Source organism: Pelodiscus sinensis, chromosome 1 (assembly GCF_049634645.1).
Source record: "Pelodiscus sinensis isolate JC-2024 chromosome 1, ASM4963464v1, whole genome shotgun sequence".
Taxonomy (NCBI): Eukaryota; Metazoa; Chordata; order Testudines; family Trionychidae; genus Pelodiscus; species Pelodiscus sinensis.
In genome coordinates this window covers 123,475,553-123,497,191 of record NC_134711.1, presented here as the reverse complement: position 1 = coordinate 123,497,191, position 21,639 = coordinate 123,475,553, and the positions used below count along the sequence as shown (strand labels likewise).

At 44.8% G+C, this 21,639-nt stretch overlaps 1 protein-coding gene across 2 annotated transcripts in view; it reads left to right on the top strand.

Annotated features, from left to right (window-relative positions):
• Positions 1–7,283, top strand: part of KIAA0930 (KIAA0930 ortholog) — a 139,532-nt gene extending 132,249 nt beyond the window's left edge. For both annotated transcript variants that reach the window (XM_075899906.1, XM_075899899.1), the window contains one exon: positions 2,222–7,283. In XM_075899906.1, the coding sequence (XP_075756021.1) occupies positions 2,222–2,262 (41 nt within the window). In that variant the 3' untranslated portion in view covers positions 2,263–7,283. The remainder of the gene's footprint in view (positions 1–2,221) is intronic.
• The last annotated feature ends 14,356 nt before the right edge of the window (positions 7,284–21,639 follow it).

Below are 21,639 nucleotides of genomic sequence, written 5' to 3'. Positions count from 1 at the left end.
TTTTTTTTACACTAGTCAAGGAATGTTGAAAGGGGGAACTGATGTGCCTATCATGCCTCCAGTTGCATTATCCTATTATAATAGCTTGCAATTATAGGCTAATTTTCAGCAAGGAGTCTCAAAACTCTTTACAAAGATGCATCAGTATTTATCCTCCTTTTACAGCATGTGAAACTGAGTCAGTGACAAATACTACAACTAGCAAAGTGATGGATATGGATATCCTTTTTCCCTTTGCATATAGCGGTCAGTGTAATTCAGAATAAAATGACAAATTTAAATTCCATTCATTCATCCATCCATTGGCCCTCCACAGTTAAAAACAGACTGTGAAGAATACTTGAGGAAAATGGAGAACCATAGCTAAATCTGTACCTTAATGGATAACTATATATTCATATTATAAAATCACTTCTAGATATTTGAGACTGTATCTGCTGCATAACTGGAGCCTTCATCAAGGCCTATCTCTCTTAATGTATGCATTTTGCAGTACAGAGAAATGTATGGTTTTCTTCTGGCATTTACTACATGTTTAATTGGGCTTCATAAATGCCTCCATCCTGTTTGCTGATGGCTAACACCCTTCTGAGGCTCTCTGTAGGAAAATGTTTCAAAGGCAGGCTTACAAGAATTAGGGTCTAAAATAACCCACAGCTAATCACCTGCACAGATATAGATTCTGGTTCGCAGTTCAGCACTGATGAATCTGGCTGGTGCAGCAGCACTTTGTGAGGAGGATATTTGGCTGGCTTCAGAGGTCATTCCCAGAGCACCCAAGTGCTACAAGCACTGCTAGAAAGGGGGAAAACTGGCTAGAAAGATGTACGCGGTTTCCTTCTTTACAAGGGGGGGAGGGATAGTTCAGTGGTTTGTGCATTGGCCTGCAAAACCCAGGGTTGTGAGTTCAATCCTTGAGACGGTCATTTAGAGATTTAGGGCAAAAATTTGTCAGGAATGGTATTTGGTCCTGCTGTGAAGGCAGGGGACTGGACTCAACAACCTTGCAAGGTCCCTTCCAGTTCTAGGAGATAGGCAATCTCCATTAATTTATTGAGTGGGAGCTAGTGAGAATCTTATTCAGCACTAAAGCTTGATTTTTGCAAGTTGTGCACATGTATTTATTCTGCTTCTTAAGTGTGAAATCCTTTTTTTTTTTTCTGTTGCCTAATAAAGGAGAGACTGGCAGCCCAATTTTGAAATGTCATTTAAGTAACTAAAGTACCCATTTAGGCATCTAAACTCAAATTTAAGTGTCTGCCTTTCAATGCCAATATAGAAACTGAATCCTGACTTCAAAACCACTCTTCAATGAATGTATTCTTGTACTAGATCACAGTAAAAATGCTCCAACCCCTTAGGCTTTGTGTTGTCTGTAACCGAGGCCATCAGACAAAATCTTATCAATGTTTGTCTCTAAAGCTTTAAGAAACCCATGGGCTCGACTCCTTTGGTGTGTGAGAACAGAATTTGGGTGCATTTCTGCATGGCAGCAAAAGCTTATTTTGCTACAGTAACTTTTTTAGTGATGGGGCTTCCACCAGTTCCCTTGGAAGACTCTTCCACTGGCTAACGAAGGCATCTGAAAGGATACCGTTCAGCTACGCTTTCCTATCAAGGAATCCTATGCAACTACAATAACTGTACATTGGATCAGTTGTCCTTTTTCTCTGATGTCACATAGCTCCTATTTACTACCACACTTTTAGTACTCAGAACAGGAAATGAATGTTTTATATGGTAGATGATGTGACAGTTCTGCTTTTTAACCCCCTTTTGAATTAGTGTGAAAACAATTTGACTAGGGCCAGGTCTTTACTAGGGGATAAGTTTGAATTAAAATACACAACTCCAGCTATGTTAATTGCGTAACTGGCGTTGATGTACTGTACCTTTAATTTGAACTTTGGCATTGTCCCCGGAGTGCGAGATCAACAGGAGAAATGTTCCCATCAGCTTCCCTAACTCCTCATGAGGACTGGGACTACTGGGGTCAATGAGGGTGCCTTCAGCATTTGATTTAGCAGGTCCTTACTAGACCTGCTAAATCGAATGTCCGAAGATCGACCTTCGGACCATTGATCTGCAGATAAGTATAGATGTGACTTAATATGAAATCCATGATTAGATCACTGTTGCACTTTACTTGCTGTTGAACAATTACAACTTTTGCCAGGTATTCTCAATACAGATTGTCACTTGTCTTCCCTTGTCTGTTTAGATATTCTGGAAGTGCGGCAGAAACCAATTCTGATGACATAGCAGAGTGCTGGGCACTGCCTTGGAATCTTGCTGCCAAGTGCCTATCCACGATGGTTTTCTGTGACAATGCTACCATCTAGTGTCAGGAATATAAACCTACACAGAAAAAAGGGAAGTCTAAGAATACCAGCCTATCAAAGTGCCTCTCTCTTCCTTCCTCTGCTGTCATACACCGTCTGCACACACTAGTAATACATCTCTTTATTGTGTTCTGACTAGAGGACTTTCAAAAACAAAACCAGAAGGGGCTGTGTTGAAAAAAAAAAATCAATGCTTTATGAACAATTTGTTACCGTGTTTACTTTATAACTGAGAAACCAACAACATGTACAGAATATGGTGAACTTTATATTCTTTGAGAGAAACGACTTAAGGGTTTCATAATGATGTACCAATTAACTTTGTTCAAAGACTCTTATCCATGCCCTCCTTGTTATAATGGCTTTGTGTGCATGTGTTTTGGAATGCAAGGGACAGTAGAATAGTTCACTAGTGAGACGGGGTAAGGAAAGAGATGCAACAAAGATGTCTTGTTGTTGTGGTATGTGCAATTGGTAAGGATGGCGCTAAAATGATGCTTTCAATGTTCTATTTCTGTTGGTGTGTCGATGCTGAATTCCTTAAACAGCTTTATTCTGTGATGACAGTTTCCCCCTCTACCAAAGAACAGTGAAGACATCATGCTCCAGAGTGCTCTAGGGGAAAGAGCAAACATAAGAAGGGAAAATGCTGCTCTCAAAAATCTGTAAACCAGTACAAGAACTGCTGTTGATACAACATTTAAGAGAGGATGCAAGTTTTAATGTATAGAAAAACGGGAGAGCATAACTAGATTCTAGTACCAGACACTTTGGGATTATTTTTTTATCATCCTGCACTTGCAGGACTGCAGGGTAACTAGTGTTCTCCTCCTGGAAGACTTTGACCAACTCAGCTGTTTCTCTGGATTCTACATTTGTTAGTTTCTGTGATTCACTGTGCTGAACCACAAAGGGGTTTTCTGTAAAGACAAGCTTAAGTGAAAAGAAATTGAAATGAGTATATTGGAGGCTTGTAAATGTGTGCTATGTTTACAAATGCATGTTTTACTAAATAGCAGCCCTGTAATATTCTCTGGGAATCTGAAAGTTAAACTGATAAATATGCTGCAGTTAGCATTCAGTTAACTGTTCTGACAGGAGAGTCAGAATACATCACAGTTCACTTTCTTAGCGCTCCAGAGCCAATGCAGCAACTGGGAGTAGGAAAAAAGTAATAGAATGTCGCTAAAGAGAGCAGAGATTCTAAAGAACGCACAGGAGAGAGATCAATAGAGAAAGCAGATGCCATTAATTACTTTTCAAGGCTTGTCTACACATGCAAACAAGCCCTCAGAATATAACCACCCAATGCTGTATGCTGGCAATGCAGTTACCAACATGGCATGTGTTAAAAGCCTTAATCTTTGTTTGTCCCCTTGACCTTTTTCCTAAATGGCTTTGTCATTCTCTAAGTAGCATCAGGCAACTTTCAGGTAAAGCTTTCAGCTTAATTTCTGCCCAGACTCCATGGAAACAGCTCCACTACAGCTTCAAGGTGGTCTGTATCTTTATCGCTCACCCAGCATGAAGGCTCCGTCTGGCAAGAAGTACTTGTCAGTGTGTTTATGGTTACATTTGAAACTTAAATTAGAATACGCATTATTGGAACCTAGGCCTGGAAGAAGTCCACTTAAGGCAAAGTGATGGTATTTCTAACACTGGCAATGTGAACGCACTATAAGAGATTGTAGGCCCATTTCCAATCCCCTTTAGTTAAAACCTTTTGAGATTTAAGTAATTCATTAACTAGTAGAGTGTATTTTGTTAGTACTAACCGATATCGCTGCAGATTGGAGGCTGTTGTACACATTGTTCCTCCAGTCTTTGTGTCAAGAATTAAATCACTTTCTGCAAGAGAGCAGCTTTTGATACTTGTCTTAAGACTCTGAAAATGCCCTTTATTCTGCACTTTCATACTGGTGGGCTAAGCAAATCAATGCACTTTTTCTTTACATGTTCATTGCAGTGAGGAGGGAAAAGAGAGTTAACAGTTGTACCTCTAGAGGCAATTGGTACATTTGAATAAAATATTCTGAGATTAGTAAATATTATGAATAGGAAAATGTACGCACTTGGAAATATGACGTAGGCATCTGAGTACTGTTCTGTCTGTAGCCATATTCACCTCTCAGTCTCAGGCTGACATCAATAAGACAGCATTAAATAGCCTAAATTCTTCATGCTCTGTATTTTCAGGATAAATGGGGAAACACGGTATGAGACTGAACTGAACTGAGCAGGAATGTAAGGACAACTCTAGGGGAAAACAGTACAAACTCCATTCCTTTATGCAAGATGTACTAGACCTGAGATTTGATACTATGTAGTTTTTTAAAGGGCTGCTAAGTCCTAAGTCAGCCATTCATTTTGATATATTTTATACTGCATTAACAGATCTCTCACAGGCACTATTAATGAAGTCACCTTTTTGACTAGCAGAAAGGAGCTGGAAATGCACCTGCTTGGACAGCCACGAGAAATACAAATCAGTGTGCATTGAATGACAATACTGCTTTGAGGAAGTAGTAGATGTACCAGATTCTAAAATAGTCCTTCTAAAAATCTAAAGTATAACAGCTCTGCTCAGCTGTTACCCACTGTCAAGTGAAAATGTTCCATGGTATGAGGATTTGAGTGGGTTTTTTTGTTTTTTTTTTATTAACCCCTTATGAGGACCAAAATCTGCATTCCTAATGAAGTTAGCAGGAGGTTGGCTCAACTGGACCTTTAACATATTTTTGCACTATGCCACATACGGAAATGTTAGGTTGGAGCCCCTAAGCTTTTTCTTTGGAATTTCCCCCACCCCATAGCTCCAAAGCATTAAATCAATGGATCGGAGGCAACACTGGAATGAAACACTACTAGGGAATGGACTGAAGTGTTGTTGAGTTCTATAAATATGCCATGGAGACCACAACAACAGTAAACAGGGTTTCATTTGCCCAGTTTCTGTTTTGACTATTGAAGCAGCAGGAATTTTAATTATGGATACTGCAACTTGGCAACTAGAATGGAAGTTTTTAGTATGAGTAGGCATTGTGGTTAACACAAGCAAGTTTTGCTGCTCAGGTCGGTCTGTTAATCAATAGGCTTATTCTTGTCTAATAGCTTTTTTCATTGTGCTGCGCAGCCACCATCTCCGGAGAGCTGAAATTTTCCATACTGATCATCCTCACGATGGCTATATAGATAGATGTCAAATGCAAGAGTGTAAGAAGGCTGTTTAGGTTGACAAGCTTAAAAAGATGTTCTCTTTGATCAATTATATTGTATTAGCAGTGTGGGCTGTGCCTTAAAGACTACAGTGTATGTAAAATTCTGTCCAAAGTCTTTGCTGTCCCGTCCCCCTCCACCACAGGATGTCTTTCAAGTCTGTCCAACCTCTTGCATATGTCACATCATTGATAGAGGCCATTATTATATAAGCTTGAGCAGTCTTGGTTCATCTGGACTATCAGCATAGGTTTACATTCCTTCTCTTCTGATTCACTCCATGTTGGGGGCAAAACTTGACTGAGACAAAGCCACATGAATCAGCCTGTTCAAAACCGTAAGTCAGATCACATGGCTCACCATGGTGAACCTGGCTTTGAAACAAAAGTAGGGACATCGAGTTTTGCAAAGGTTGATTTGTGATGTGGCTTGTATTATGATGTTATCTACAGCCCTCCATTTGCAGAAAGGACATGATGGGCTTTTGCCAAAAAGAGACATTTAGTTTGATTTTCAAAGGGAGATACATATTACACTTAAATTTCCAAAATATCTCCTCCTACCAGCATTCAGTTCTGAAAATTGCTAAGACCCACAATGTCCGGCTATAACCTTATGTCCGCACATGTGAGTGTTGACATTGCTTTTAGCCAGTCATTGCAATATGTTGCTTTCCAGCTGAGTTTTTGTCACCTACTTTTTCAAGTCTAAAATTTTCCCGATAGAAGTAACTGTAGATGAGCATTTCTGAAAGTTTCAAGTCCCAGCAACAGTCAATAGGATGTGAAAGTTCTTAAATCCATGGAAGGATGGTACTTGGGAGAATTCTTCTAGTGTTCCAGGGACAGCTGCTAGAAGTGGTGAGTTTAACTGTACTTGGCAGAGCTAGCTATTTCCTGCAGACCTGTCTTATCTACATTAGCAAATAGTTTTCATGACTTCCACAGGGTTGTGACTCAAACATTGGAAATTGGGTTCCCTGTAATCACTGCCCAGAGTTATCTGGGGCTGCCCCTCACCTTGCATTATTAAATATGAATGAACAGACTGTGTAGAAATTGTGTATGTTGAAAGTAAGTAGAATAGAACTCACTTAGAGCAACGGCTAAATGGGTAAGTTGCCTGAACACCAAACCTTAAATAAAAAAGAGACAGTATTTTACAGCAGAAGGTAACTGTACAGGTGTTTGGTCAGGATAATATAAAATTGCAAGCAGGTTACAATGTTCAACATTCTCAAAGTACATATATACATATATTCGCAGACTAATTTTAGCCAATTAACACTAGTTGCATGGTTTTTTGCCTCTGATCATCAGCATTGAGTGACAGATGATCAACTGAAAATCATGCTGTCACTATAGCTGAGCGCCTTGAACAAAGCAGTGAGAACACCAGTGTGCACCAAAATAAAACTAACATTACTTATTGCAACATGAGAAAATGTTGAACCCTGTAGCCAAAAAGCAAAGACCTCTTAAATGAACATATGTTTTAATAGTATTTTCTTTGCATTGTATCTTATGATGTTTAAGGGTCATATGAATTTATATTTCCAGAACAGTACAAGTCTTTATATTGCACAGCAAGTAAAGAAATTGGTCAGGCTAATAATGTGAAACATGTAGTAAGGGCCACCAAATAGGCAATTCTCTGAAGATGAGTAACCCATTTCCTGTTCACTTTCATTTGACCTTGAATAAAGGATTCATCTTCTGTGACTAATATTGGCTCCTTGCGTGATCACTCTAGATTGGAGGGGAGAGGAAGGGAAGGGAAAGGAAAGGCAACAGTGTTTTAAAAGATTTTTCATATCTTACAAGAAATTTACATTTATTGTCACTAACTTGAAAGTTTCTTTTTTGGGTTTATTACCTGTATCTTAGGGAAGAGAGTGATATGAAATACTGTAGTTTCAAGTTATCTAGCATGATGGGCTGCTTATGAAAGCTACTGAGCAACTGATATATGTCTTGTTTGATGCTGTCAGCCTAGACCATGAGTGGGCAGAAATGACTTCTGACTTGTGCCAAAAGAAACAGCATTATTAAAACAATGTTGCAATAAATCATGCGCAGCAAAAATTTCCCTTGTAAGGAAACAACTAGTTCATCATAAGCCAATGGTTTTCAAGCAGGGAGAAGAAGGGGACAGACTGTCTGAGATTTCCAAAGGGGTTTGCACCTGGGAAAAAATTGCCCTATGCCATGTCTAGAGACAAGCAAAGTTATACGGCTGGGTCTATATCCATGTTAGTCTGAGTCATAAGTTTCTTGCCGCTTCCTCATATTTTAAGATTCCCTTGAATTATCTTTATATTCAATGATCGAGTGTGGGAACTCACGTCAGAGTTGGAGAATGTTTTATGTACATCTTATGGTCACAGCTGGTTACTCTGGGCTGATCAATATCCACCACAGCTGCCAATTAGGGGGTTACTTTGTGTGCAGACACTCATAGTATGTGAAAGCTAAGCCTGTTGTAACAATGTGAGTAGTCTAAGGCGGACTCTCCACTCAGAGTTTGGAGGTGTCCCCACCTTGGGTACATTGCTGAGGTAAGTTTTGGTACTAAGCAATTAAATAATTATCTGGGTGATTCATCCTGTCAGCTGGAAACTGTTGAAAGGAAGTCAGGAAGATATGGGGGAGCCTGGAAGGGTGCACCAGAGATGCCCAAGATCTGAGATGAATGCTCTCACTTCAGTCCTGCCCTGTGTCTGGGTAGCAGAGAAAGACTTGGGGAAAAGCCTTAGGCTGTGGGGGGGGGGGGGGGGGACAACTGTTTATGAAGTACTGTGTCAACAAAGCAGATGGTGTTGAACTTGCTCTAGTGTGTAAGCACTATTTGCACTAAGAATCCCAAGCAAGGGAACTTCAACCCTTTGATAGATATGTTGTCCCTTGCTGCACTGTTTGTGCTTCCTCGATCATACTAGAAAAGGTAGTGTGCAGGAAGGTTTGAAGAGACACAGAGGAGAGGGAAAGTAGGAAGATTCTAGGCCTGTTGTGAAGAGAAAAATCAGGCAGTAGCACCACACATCAATAAGTGTGGATAAGCTCTCAGTAAGGAAAACACAAAGATGAGGACAAGCCTTGCTTTCAGGTTCTTACACAGCCATCTCTAGCAACAAGGTATCTCTCTCAATAAGTTAGCAAACACCCCTTAGCCAAACAGCATCAGGCTCATTATGGGGAGGAGCAAACCCAGCTTAGTCAGAGGCAAGAAAGTATTGCTATAGAGCTTGGATTCTCTCTATTTAAAAGCAGGTTGGATTCCACAACCTCCCTAGGCAACTTATTCCAGTGTTTAACCACCCTGACAGTTAGGAAGTTTTTCCTAATGTCCAACCTAAACCTCCCTTGCTGCAGTTTAAGCCCATTGCTTCTTGTCCTATCCTCAGAGGCCAAGGAGAAGAATTTTTCTCTCTCCTCCTTGTGACACCCTTTGATACCTGAAAACCGCTCTCATGTCCTCTGTCTTCTCCTTTCCAAACTAAACAAGCCCAATTCTTTCAGTCTTCCTTCATAGGTCATGTTCTCTAGATCTTTAATCATTCTTGTTGCTCTTCTCTGGACCTTCCCCAATTTCTCCATCTTTCTTGAAATTTGGTGCCCAGAAATGGACACACTACTCCAATTTAGGCCTAATTAGCACAGAATAGAGTGGAAGAATGATTTCTCGTGTCTTGCTCAAAACACTCCTGTTGATGTATCCCGGAATCATGTTTACTCTTTTTTTGGCAACATCATCACACTGTTGACTCATATTTAGCTTGTGGTCCAGTATGACCCCTAGATCCCTTTCTGTAGTACTCCTTCCTAGACAGTCACTTCCTAGTCTGTATGTGTGAAACTGATTGATTGTTCCTCCCTAAGTGGAGTACTTTGCCTTTGTCCTTATTAAACTTCATCCTATTTACCTCAGACCATTTCTCCAGTTTGTCCAGATCATTTTGAATTATAACTCTATTCTCTGAAACATTTGCAATCCCTCGCAGCTTAGTATCATCTAAGCATACTCTCTATGCCAATATCTAAATAGTTGATGAAGATCTTGAACAGAACTGGCCCCAAAACAGACCCTGTGGAACCCCACTTGTTATGCCCTTCCAGCATGATTGTGAACCATTAATATCTACTCTCTGAGAATGGTTATCCAGCCAGTTATGCACCCACCTTATAGTATCCCCATATAAGTTGTATTTGCATAGTTGATTGATATCATGCGAGACAGTATCAAATGCCTTACTAAAGTCTAGGTATACCATGTCCATCACTTCTCCCTTAGCCACAAGACTCGTTATCCTATCAGAGAAAGCTATCAGATTGGTTTGACATTATTTGTTCTTTACAAATCCATGCTGGCTGTTACCTATCACCTCATCATCTTCCATTTGTTTTCAGTTGAATTCCTTAATTACTTGCTCTATTATCTTTTCTGGCACAGAAGTTAGTGACTGGTCTGTATCAGAGGGGTAGCCGTGTTAGTCTGAATCTGCATAAACAACGAGAAGTCCTGTGGCACTTTATAGATTAACAGATTTATTGGAACGTAAGCTTTTGTGGGCAAAGACCCACTTTGTCAGATGCATGACTGGTCTGTAGTTTCCTGGGTTGTTCTTATTTCCCTTTTTATGTATGGGCACTATATTTGCCCTTTTTCGGTCTTCTGGAATCTCTCCTATATTGTCTGATTTTTCAAAGATGATAGCTAATGGCTCAGATACTTCCTCTATCAGCTCCTTGATGAACTGTTATTTGCAGAAGCCTCTTCAAAAAAGACAGTCACCATACAAAATTAGTTTTTAGTTTAGCAAGTGTTTTAATGCCTTTTACACAGGGGCTGATGCTCACTAAGGGTACATCTAGACTACATGCCTCTGTCGCCAGAGGCATGTAGATTAGGCTACCAGGCATAGGAGAATAATCGCCGCTTCATTTAAATTTACATGGCTGCCGCGCTGAGCCGACAAACAGCTGATTAGCTGTTTGTCAGCTCAGCGCGGTAGTCTGGACGCGTGGGTGTCGACATCAAAGGCATTTGGCGATCACCCAGGTAAACCTCATCCCAGGAGGCATACCGGGTGGTCGACAAATGCCTTTGATGTCAACACCCGTGCGTCCAGACTACCGCGCTGAGCTGACAAACAGCTGATCAGCTGTTTGTCGGCTCAGCGTGGCAGCCATGTAAATTTAAATGAAGCAGCGATGATTTAAATTGCTGCTTCATTTTCCTATGCCTGGTACCCTTATTGTGGATGACTCCAATGCCAAAGCAAATGGGGGTGTATGTGTGTGACACACATGCACATCCCAGCCAACCCCCCACACCTCTCTTCCCCTTCTGGCTAAGAGTTCTACTCGTATTAACAGCTAGGTGGGTGTTGAGCCTTACCTATTTTCCCCCTTTAATTTCTTATCTGCAGAAACTAAAAGTGTATATCTTTTTCCAAAACAAAGTTCATGAACCAAACTCATTTAAAGTTTGATTCTTACTAATGGGGGATCCTTATATAACCACATTTCCAGCATCCCAAGGAACACTTACTGATCCCTTTCCTTTCTTCTATATATTATTTCTGTATTTTCTTCCAGCTCTTTAAAATTCACAGGGGGACATACAACAAAACTCTAGTCAATAGTCAACTGTTAAACTCTTTTTCCACCGAGTCCCAATCTTTTAATTTAATATACACGCAGAGGCCTAATCAGAGCATTTCCCACATTCCTTTTTTCGGACCAAATTAATCAAGGTCTTAAAAACAAAATCTTATCAACCCTGAAATAAGATCCAGGAGTAGCAGAGTAATATGTATAGTTACTGACATTCAGATTCATATCTTGCCAAACTGCCACCAGCTGCTTATTTTCTATATGGTGCAACAAATTTGCACTTGTTCTTCCCACACACCATGTGTACATTAAATTGACCTAAATTGCAGTAAACATCTCCTTACAACCCCCACTCCCATCGTATCTCCTTCGCATTGGCAAAGATGGGTTTAGTTTGCAAGAATCCTTTTACTTAAAATAGATCTGCCCTCTGTATCTGAGTTGTGCTGAAATACTAAGGGAAGTGTGTAGGAAAAAGTCTCCATTAGAAGCCAGTGGTGGTCTTGTGACAGTAGATCCAGATGACTAGGAAGGGTCCAAGGTGGGCCCATTGCCATGTTCATGAGTGTGCCAAACCAAACCAAAGTTGTTGAGACCATGCTGGAGTAACCACAAGCCTTCTTAATTTTTATTAGGACCTAACAGATGAGAGGGATAGGTGGGAATGCATATCGGGCCCTCAATCCATGACAGGAGGAAGGCATTAGAGTCCTTGCCCAGGCCTTGCTGAGAGCAGAACTGATGACTTTCTGTTGGGGTAGCCAACAGGTCTATTTGGGGGAATTCCACACCTCTGGAAGATCATGTAGGCCACCTATGGGTGGAGCAATCACTTGTGGTGGAGCAATCACTTGTGGCAAGAGAAGTCCCTGCTGCAATGATCCACTGGGGCATTCCTGACTCCTTAGAGGGGACCAGCTTCCAAGTGGATGTCATGGGTGATGCACAAGACCCAGAGATGGAATGCCTTTTGCCTCTTGTGGTGCTACCCTAAACTGTTAGGCTACGTCTACACTGGCATGAATTTCCGAAAATGCTTTTAATGGAAAACTTTTCCATTAAAGGCATTTTTGGAAAAGTGCGTCTAGATTGGCAGGGTGCTTTTCCCCAAAAGCACTTTTTGTGGAAAAGTGTCCGTGGCCAATCTAGACACGGTTTTCCGCAATAAAGCCCCGATCGCTTTTTCACGATTGGGGCTTTTTTGCGGAAAACAGTACTATGCTGTCTACACTGGCCCTTTTGCGCAAAAATCTTTCGGAAAAAGACTTTTGCCCAAACGGGAGCAGCATAGTTTTTCCAGAAACGCACTGATGATTTTACATGAGATAGTCAGTGCTTTTCCGGAAATTCAAGTGGCCAGTGTAGACAGCTGGAAAGTTTTTCTGGAAAAGCAGATGATTTTCTGGAAAAACTTGCCAGTCTAGACACAGCCTTAATGTAGACCCTCCAGGCTATGTTGTGCATCAGGACTCTTACTGCCTTGCCTGACAGGGGCGGCAGGAAGACCCTGCTTTCCAAATGAGCCACCCTGAGTTCCTTGATCTTTGTATGTAACAATCTCCTCTGGGGTCCACATCCCCCTGGGTCCAAATATCCGAGAGGTGCATTCCCTAGCCAATATCCATGGCATCTGGAACCAGCTTATGGGAGGCAGTATGATTGTCGAATGAGACTCCTTCCAGAACTTTCTCTGGATAGGTCCACAACTGCAAATGAGGCGAGCACTGCTGAAGGAATGATTATGTTCTTTTCCAAATGGGCTCTGGCCTGGGAAGAGGTTGATTCCAGCGATTGCTGGAGGGATTACAGGTGGAGCCTGGTATGATGGAACACACAAGTACGTGGCACCATGTGCCCCCAGCAAGCAAAGACACACACTGGTCATTGTCAGGAGAAACTTAAGAACCTCTGCAATGACATCCATCAGGGCTTGAAGCCTGGCTAGTGGCAGGAATGCATTCGCACAAGTCAAGAACTGCCCTGATGAATTCTATCCTTTGAACTGTGTCTAACATGGAGTTTTTGATGTTGACCAGTAGCCCCCAAGGAACTGCATACGATTTACAGGATTTTGAGGTAGTGTTGCACTTTGCAGCTGCCCTGGACCAGCTAATCATCCACGTTTTTCCTTAGCTCAATACTTCAGTACCCTAAGGTAAACCATAACTATGGCAAAGACCCTCGTCGTAATAGGCCAAATGGGAGAACTGCAAAGTGGTAGTGAGCCAAATCCACCATGAAAATGAAGAAAGCATCTGTGCTCAAGGAAGACGCGCATCTAGAAATGTCTCTTTGAGGTCAGGGATGGCATATCAGTCTCCTAAATCCAGGGAGGGGATAACAGAGGCCAGGGAGACCATGTGGAACTTTATTTTCCATAGCTACTTGTTTAGGTCTAGGATGGGATGTAGACTGCACTTGGCTTCAGGAATTCGAAATAGCAGGATTAGAAACCTTTGTTCCGGTAAGGAGGTAGGACTTCCACCACCACTAGTAGGTGCAGGAGCCCCACAAACTCTTGGTTGAGGAGACTCTTGTGTTAAGAGATCCAGAAGAGAAATGGGAAGCTGAGATGGGGAGAGGGGAGGAAGTGGAAAAGGAGGTTGCTGAAACTGGGGAGTAAAAACCAGGGAATAGTGTGTGTTGTCCTCTGTCGTATCATCAAAACGACTTCTTGGCCCCTTACCTGGAGCATGTCGAGCCTGACTGAGCAGACTGTTAGGGTGGGTGGCTTGTGATCTTCCTAGAGCCCTTGCACGTTGTGTGTGGGTCTTTTGAGGCTGGCTTCCTTGCCTCTAGGAAGGTTGCAGATTTGAGTCTCTTACCCACTGGGCTTAATCCATAGAACCAAGGTTTTCAGGGTGGTACAGGAGTCTTCAAGCCAATGTAATTATCAGTCTGCTCCACAAACAGGGCCTGACTGTTGAGCCTCAGCCAGGAAGCGTGACATCATGGTGATGACAGATGACATTGGGCAAGCTGTGTAGTCTGTGGCATTCAATGCTGCTTGGAAATCTGCTATGGCAGCAACCATGCCTTCATTGAAGATTGCCTGGAATTATTTACTGGAACCCTGTGGGAGGGTATTCTTACTTGGCCACCATCTGCCCCACATTAAAATCATAGCAGCCTAGGAGTCCCTGGTGGGTGGCTAGACAAAGAATAATTTTCTTGTCCAAACAAGTCCCTCATGTTCCCTATGATTTACTGCCTTGACCACCAGGGAATTGGGGGCAGGGTGGAAAAAGGTATTCATGCCCTTTTGTCAGGACAAAGTACTTATGCTCTGCCTGCTTGGAGATGGTGTGGACCCGGGGTGGGGGTTGCCACACGACATTAGTTATTTTGGACACCCCTTCACAAAGGGGAAGGGTCATCCTAGCAGTGGCTGCGGGGAGAGAACATCAAACATGGAGTTCGCCTGCTGCTCCAACTCCTCAGCCTGCAGGCTGTGTTTGGACCCAACCCTCTTTAGAAGTTCCTCGTACCCCTTGGAGTCATCCTGTAGAGGATGAGGGGCCCCAACGGTAGCCTTGGCTGGCAATGAGGAGGGCAGTATCCTACCTTGCACAGCACCTATTGGTGGTTTACAGGTTGACCCTCTTCGGCTACATGGACTTGGGGAGGTCTTTTCCCCTTGGTCCTTGAGCCCCAGAGGCAGTTGGGTTGTTGAGGCCACTGGTCTGTCTGAAGTTCCTGACACACCAAGCAGGTAAGTTAGGAGGGCTGAGTGAACCCCCGTGTTGCCCAGAGGTATCATAGAACCGGCCACTGTGTCTGGTGCTTGTGATGTAGAGGGCACTGAGGACTGCACCACCAATATAGAGCCTTGCTCTGTACTTGAGCTCTATCCAGAGTGATAGGTGTCTGGCAACCAGGATCCACTGAAGCAGTAACTAGTGGTGCCAGAATCAGGGCTGGAGAAGGTGCACCTGCATGAGGACCTCTGTCAGTGCTTGGTGTAGTCACAATGGAAGACCAGCAATCCACACATCAAGACTGGTACAGGCACAAAGAGCGAAACGGACACCGTGGCTCCTGTTGGCTGAATATTCTCTGGATCTGTAATGACTTGGCTCGATGACTCACTCCCAACGTGATTGCTGGGAGGCGTGTGCCTCTATGGGTCTGTGCCAGGTAATGACTGAAGTCCACCTTGACTCCTGCAGATGGTATCCAGGGACCAGAGAGGGATTTGCTGCAACTGCCTCCCCCAGTCTGAGGTATGTTGGCTTCTACTAGGTGACCAGTGCCAGGGAGTAGCCCACAACGAGGAGCAGTGCTGTTGGGGACGAAGACAGATAAAAGGATCCCAAGGCAGGCTTAACTTGGGGTCTGGTCATTGCTGGGGCCTGTGTGGGCAGCACCAGGAGCATCAGCATCTCCTGTGCAGCCTGTAGACCTTCTGGCTGCGTCTAGACTGGCATGATTTTCCGCAAATGCTCTTAATGGAAAAGTTTTTCCTTAAAAGCATTTGTGGAAAAGAGCATCTAGATTGGCACGGACGCTTTTGCGCAAATCATAGAATCATAGAATAATAGGACTGGAAGGGACCTCGAGAGGTCATCGAGTCCAGCCCCCCGCCCTCAAGGCAGGATCAAGCTCCGTCTACACCATCCCTGACAGATGTCTATCTAACCTGTTCTTAAATATCTCCAGAGAGGGAGATTCCACCACCTCCCTTGGCAATTTATTCCAATATTTGACCACCCTGACAGTTAGGAATTTTTTCCTAATGTCCAATCTAAACCTCCCCTGCTGCACTTTAAGCCCATTACTCCTTGTCCTGTCCTCAGAAACCAAGGAGGAACAAATTTTCTCCTTCCTCCTTGTGACACCCTTTTAGATATTTGAAAACCGCTATCATGTCCCCCCTTAATCTTCTTTTTTCCAAACTAAACAAGCCCAGTTCATGAAGCCTGGCTTCATAGGTCATGTTCTCTAAACCTTTAATCATTCTTGTCGCTCTTCTCTGTACCCTTTCCAATTTCTCCACATCTTGAGGCCTAACTAGTGCAGAGTAGAGCGGCAGAATGACTTCACGAGTTTTGCTTACAACACACCTGTTGATACAACCTAGAATCATAATGCAAAAGCACTTTCTGCGCAAGAAAGCCCCGATCATCATTTTCGCCATTGGGGCTTTTTGTGCAAAACTGTTCTCAGCTGTCTACACTGGCCCTCTTGCTCAAAAGCATTTGCGCAAGAGAGCTTTTTCCCCAAACGGGAGAGTCGTATTTGCGGAAGAACACTGACAATCTTACATGAGATCAGTGTTCTTGCGCAAATTAAAAGCGGCCAGTGTAGACAGCTGGCAAGTTTTTCTGCAAAAGCGCCTGCTTTTGTGGAAAAACTTACCAATCTAGACGCAGCCTCTGTGTCTGGGCTTTCAGGCAAGAAATGGGATGGGCTGCACCACTCAACATGAGCTTGGCCAGACTTCCAGACTGGAGAGATAAGTTGCTAAATGTGGGTCTTAGCTTGTCCCCAGTCCTGCCCTTCCCCTTGTGGGGGGTAGATCAACCTCTACTGGTCACCTTCACCTTATTGGCCAGGACTGCAAAGGGGAATCAGTGCTGACTCATTGATGGAGCTGCTCTGGCACTACAGCCCAATACTGAGCTGCTGAGGCTTGAGCTGGACCTTTCCTCCAGGTACAGAGTAGGTGCAGACTCTGTCATGAGCTCTTTAAACCTGATCTTGTGCTCCTTGGTGGTCCTGGGTTTAAAGGGTTTACAGATACCTAACACTTGTCACTTATATGCCCTTCACCAATGCACCTGCTATACTGATCGCTGATGGGCATAGGGCATTTACAGTGATCATAGGGCTTAAAGGCTGGGGACTGTGGCATGACCTGTCATCTGCTCTGGGTGCCAGGGAGGGTTCACTTGCTGCCCTCTCCCCCAACACTACAATCTCTCTGCTCTCATGGACCGGTTTTGTAGATGAGAGATTTTGCTGAGGGAAAAGGGGGGGGGGGGCAGCATACAAAGCCTCCCCCTCCTCTCTCTAATCTTTTTTTCCCTCCTCCAAATGTTTTTCAGAAAGCTTTACTTTTGAAATTAAGACACCTTGGTCACTCTTCCCTTTGTTTACTGCAAGGCAGGAATACAGTATTGAAACAGCAGCAGAACACTTTTTCCATCCAAGTTAAATGGGTGTCAGGAAAATACTTTTGGCAGAATAAAAAGAGAGTTACTCACCCTGTGCAGTAACGTCTGTTCTTCGAGATGTGTGTCCCTGTGGGTGCTCCACTTGAGATGCTGGGTCCGTCCCGGTGCCGCAAACAGAGAAACTTCCACAGCAGTAGCCCTGCCGGCCCGTGCATGCGCTCCTGTTGCCTCGCGCCGTTACAGCTGAGCGCGGGCCGGCTCGTCAGTTTCCTCCCAACCGGAAGCATCTGAAAGAGAGAAACAGAAGCTCCGAAGCAGGGAGGAGGGTGGGTCGTGGAGCACCTACGGGGACACAAATCTCGAAGAACAGACGTTACTGCACAGGGTGAGTAACTCTCTCTTCTTCATAGAGTAGTGTCCCCGAGGGTGCTCCACTCAAGGTGAGTACAGAGCAGTGGTCAAGCACTATCGGTGTGCTTCGGACTTATGGTCTCTGTGCTGTGGCCAAGACTGCTTGCGCCACCGTTGAATCATTCCTCAATATGTTCGCAAGAGCATAGTGCTTGGCAAAGGTGAGCGAGGATGACCAGGTTGCTGCACGGCATATGTCCTGTAATGGTACCCCTCTAAGGTACGCAGTAGATGCGGCCATGCCTCTGGTGGAATGAGCGCAAGGTCGTCCTGGTAAGGGTTTGTATCGTAGGGCATAACAAAGCGAGATACAGGGGGTGATCAGATTGGAAATACGTTGTGCGGAGAGCTGTTGACCCTTGGAGCGCTCCGCCGTAGCTATAAAAAGGTGCCGAGACTTTCTGAAGGCGCGTGTTCTATGCAGGTAGAAGGCCAGTGCTCGTCTAACATCGAGGGTATGTAGACGTGAATCTTCTGGCGAGGAATGAGGTTTCGGATAGCATGTTGGCAGAATTATGGGCTCGTTTACATGGAAGGGAGAATTTATCTTCGGAAGGAAGGGAGGGTGAACGCGAAGCAGAACCCTTTGCTCAGAAAATAAAGTGTATGGTGGATCGGCTGAAAGGGCTGCCAACTCACTAACCCGACGTGCTGACGTGATTGCCAGAAGGAATGACACTTTCATTGTGAGCATGCGCAGGTCGCAAGTTGCTAATGGTTCAAAGGGGGGACGAGTTAATGCGTCCAGTACCAAAGATAAGTCCCACAGTTCCGGAGGGATTGTGAAGGCCGGATATAGGTTATCAAGTCCCTTTAGGAACCTCTTAACTAACGGGTGAGCAAATAGCTAATGTCCATCGATGTGCGGGCGGAAGGCTGAGATTGCTGCCAAGTGCACTTTCAACGAAGCATTTGCTAAGCCCTCCATCTTCAGATGGAAGATGTAGTCCAAAGTATGCTGCACCGGTAAAGAAAGAGGGTCAAAGTCCCTTTCCAGACACCACGCTTGGAACCGGTGCCATTTGTAGGTGTAGGCCTTGCGAGTGCTATGGCGTCTGCTATTCATAAGCACATGTTTCACTTCCTGAGAGCAAGTCATTTCCGGTGGCTGAAACCAGTTAGGAGCCATGCTGTAAGATGCATGCGATCGATGCTCGGATGTAGCATCGACCCGTGCTGCTGAGACAGTAAGTTGGGCATCAGTGGAAGTCGTTGTGCCTGAGCGACCGACATTCTGGACAATTGTGTCAGCCAAGTCTGCCGAGGCCAAAAGGGTGCTATGAAAATCACTGTTGCACCCTCTGTCGCTATCTTCTCTAGTGCCCTCGGAATGAGAGGAAGAGGCAGAAACGCATAGAGAAGTTGGTGAGATCCCCAATTGAGCAGAAGAGCGTCCCCCAGGGAATTCTTGCCGGTACCTGCCCGTGAGCAGTAATGATGACACTTCTTGTTGTGACGAGTGGCAAAGAGGTCTATACTCAGGAACCCCCAGAGACGGAAGAGACCATGGGCCACCTCGTTGTGTAACTCCCACTCGTGCTGAGGAAGGAAGTGTCTGCTCAGGGCATCGGCGATGGTATTGTCTTTGCCTGGGAGGTACGATGCGGTAAGGCTTATATTGTGGTGGATCGCCCAGTTCCACAGTCGTATCGCCTCCGCGCACAGGGATCGTGAACGGGCCCCGCCTTGTCTGTTGATATAGTACACCGTGCATATATTGTCGGTGAGGATGTGGACTGCATGACCTCGGATCCTCTGAAGGAAGTGCCTGCATGCATTGGATACAGCTCGGAGCTCGAGATTTATGTGTAGAAGCGACTCCTGTGCCGACCAGAGTCCCTGAACTCAATGTTGCTGCAGATGTGCGCCCCAACCGATCAGAGAAGCATCTGTTGTGATCTGCACTGTGGGTCTTCGTGCGTGGAAAGGGACCCCGATAACAAATTTTGCGGGTTGTCCCACCATATTAGTGAAGTCCTGACCTGTCGGGGAATGGACACTCTTGCTCACAGCGTGTACCCCCGGTGTGTAGACTTTGAACAGCCAATGCTGGAGGCTGCGTAGATGAAGTCTCGCATGTGCCACCACATATGTGGTGGCAGCCATATGTCCGAGCAGTTTCAGGTAAGTCAGTATGCTGGATCTGGGAGCTATTGAAACCGTATGTACCAAGTCCCGAATCTTCTGGAATCTTGTTGCAGGCAAGTATACTCTCGCACTCAGTGCATCGAGTCTCGCGCCGATAAACTCCAAGTCTTGACTTGGTGCCAAGGACGATTTGCCGACATTGATTATGAGGCCCAGAGCCTCGAATACGGCTGTGGTGGTGGTCACTGCCCACGTAGCCTCCTCGCGAGTCGGGGCCTTTAATAGGCAATCGTCGAGATATGGGAAAATCGCGATATTGAGGCGTCGGAGGTAGGCAGCTACCACTGCCAGGGTTTTGGAAAACACCCGTGGTGCTGCTGACAGACCGAAGGGTAACACTCGGTATTGGTAGTGTTCCGCGCCCACTACGAAACGAAGGAATCGCCTGTGGGCCGGGTGAATGGTTATGTGGAAATAGGCGTCCTGTAAGTCGAGGGATGCAAACCAATCCCCTTTGTGGAGAGCCGGGATGATAGAAGCTAAAGTGACCATTTTGAATTTTTGTTTTCTCAGGTAGCGGTTGAGTCGACGCAGGTCCAGGATAGGCCTCCAACCCCCTGACTTCTTCTGGGTGAGGAAGTACGTGGAATAGAAACCTCTCCCCCGAAATTGAATGGGTACCTACTTACTATGGGCTCCTGTAGTAAGTAGTCGGGAAACCTCTTGCTGTAGCAGAAACTTGTGAGAGGGGTCCCTGAAAAGGGACGGGGAGGGCGGGAAGTGGGGGGGAATGGAGTTAAAAGGGATGGCATATCCTGAAACAATTATGTCGTTGACCCATCGATCGGTGGAGATCAGAGACCAGCGATGTTAAGGCCTCAGCCGATGATGGAATAAGGCTACCTGATTGTGTGACGCTCCCGACAAAGGAGTTGCACGCAGTCCCTCGACTGACCCATCAAACCTGTTGCCGGCCCTGATGTTGACCGGAAGTCTTGCCAGGTTGCTGTCTTCGCTTTTGCTGGCGTTGTCTTGATCTCTGTTGTTCATATGACTTGGGGCGGAATGTTGCGTAAGAGAAGGATCTCTGTTTGTTGTAGGGCGTATACCTCTTACGTTTATACGGAGGCGTGTACATGCCAAGCGTTCTAAGAGTTGTACAGGAGTCCTTGCCCGAGTGGAACACCTGATCAGTGGACTGGGCGAAGAGAGACTGACGATCGAAAGGTAAGTCTTCCACTTTGCTTAATAACTCCCTCGGGGTAGCTGCTTGGTGCAGCCACGACCCGCGACGCATAACTACCGCAGTAGCCGTGGCTCTAGCTGCTGCATCAGCAGTGTCTAGGGCGATCTGAAGCGCTGTTCTGGCTGTTGTGTAGCCCTCTTGTATTACTGCCCTCAAGATCTGGCGTTTTGAGTCTGGTAGGTGCTCTAGAAGAGAGACTAACTTGGAATAGTTATCAAAGTCGTGATTGGCAAGAGGGGCGGCGTAATTGCACATCCAGAGAACTGAAGTGGCAGAAGAATACACTTTTCTACCCAAAATGTCCAGGCGTTTAGCCTCTTTATCACTTGCCGTATTTTTATTTTGGGCCGACTTTGATCTTTGCTGGGCGGCGTCCATAACAAGGGAATTGGGCTGGGTAAACAAAAAGTCCATCCCTTTTTGATTTATAAAGTATTTCTTGTCCGCTCTCTTGTTAGTCGGTAAAGAAGTGGCGGGGGTCTGCCATATATCATTTGCGATTTCCAGGATAGCCTCATCGAAGGGTAGAGCCAGCTTTGATTTTTGTGAGGACTGCAAGTTCTTCAGCAAGGGATGTTGCTTTTGCTGTATGTCCGTAATCTGGA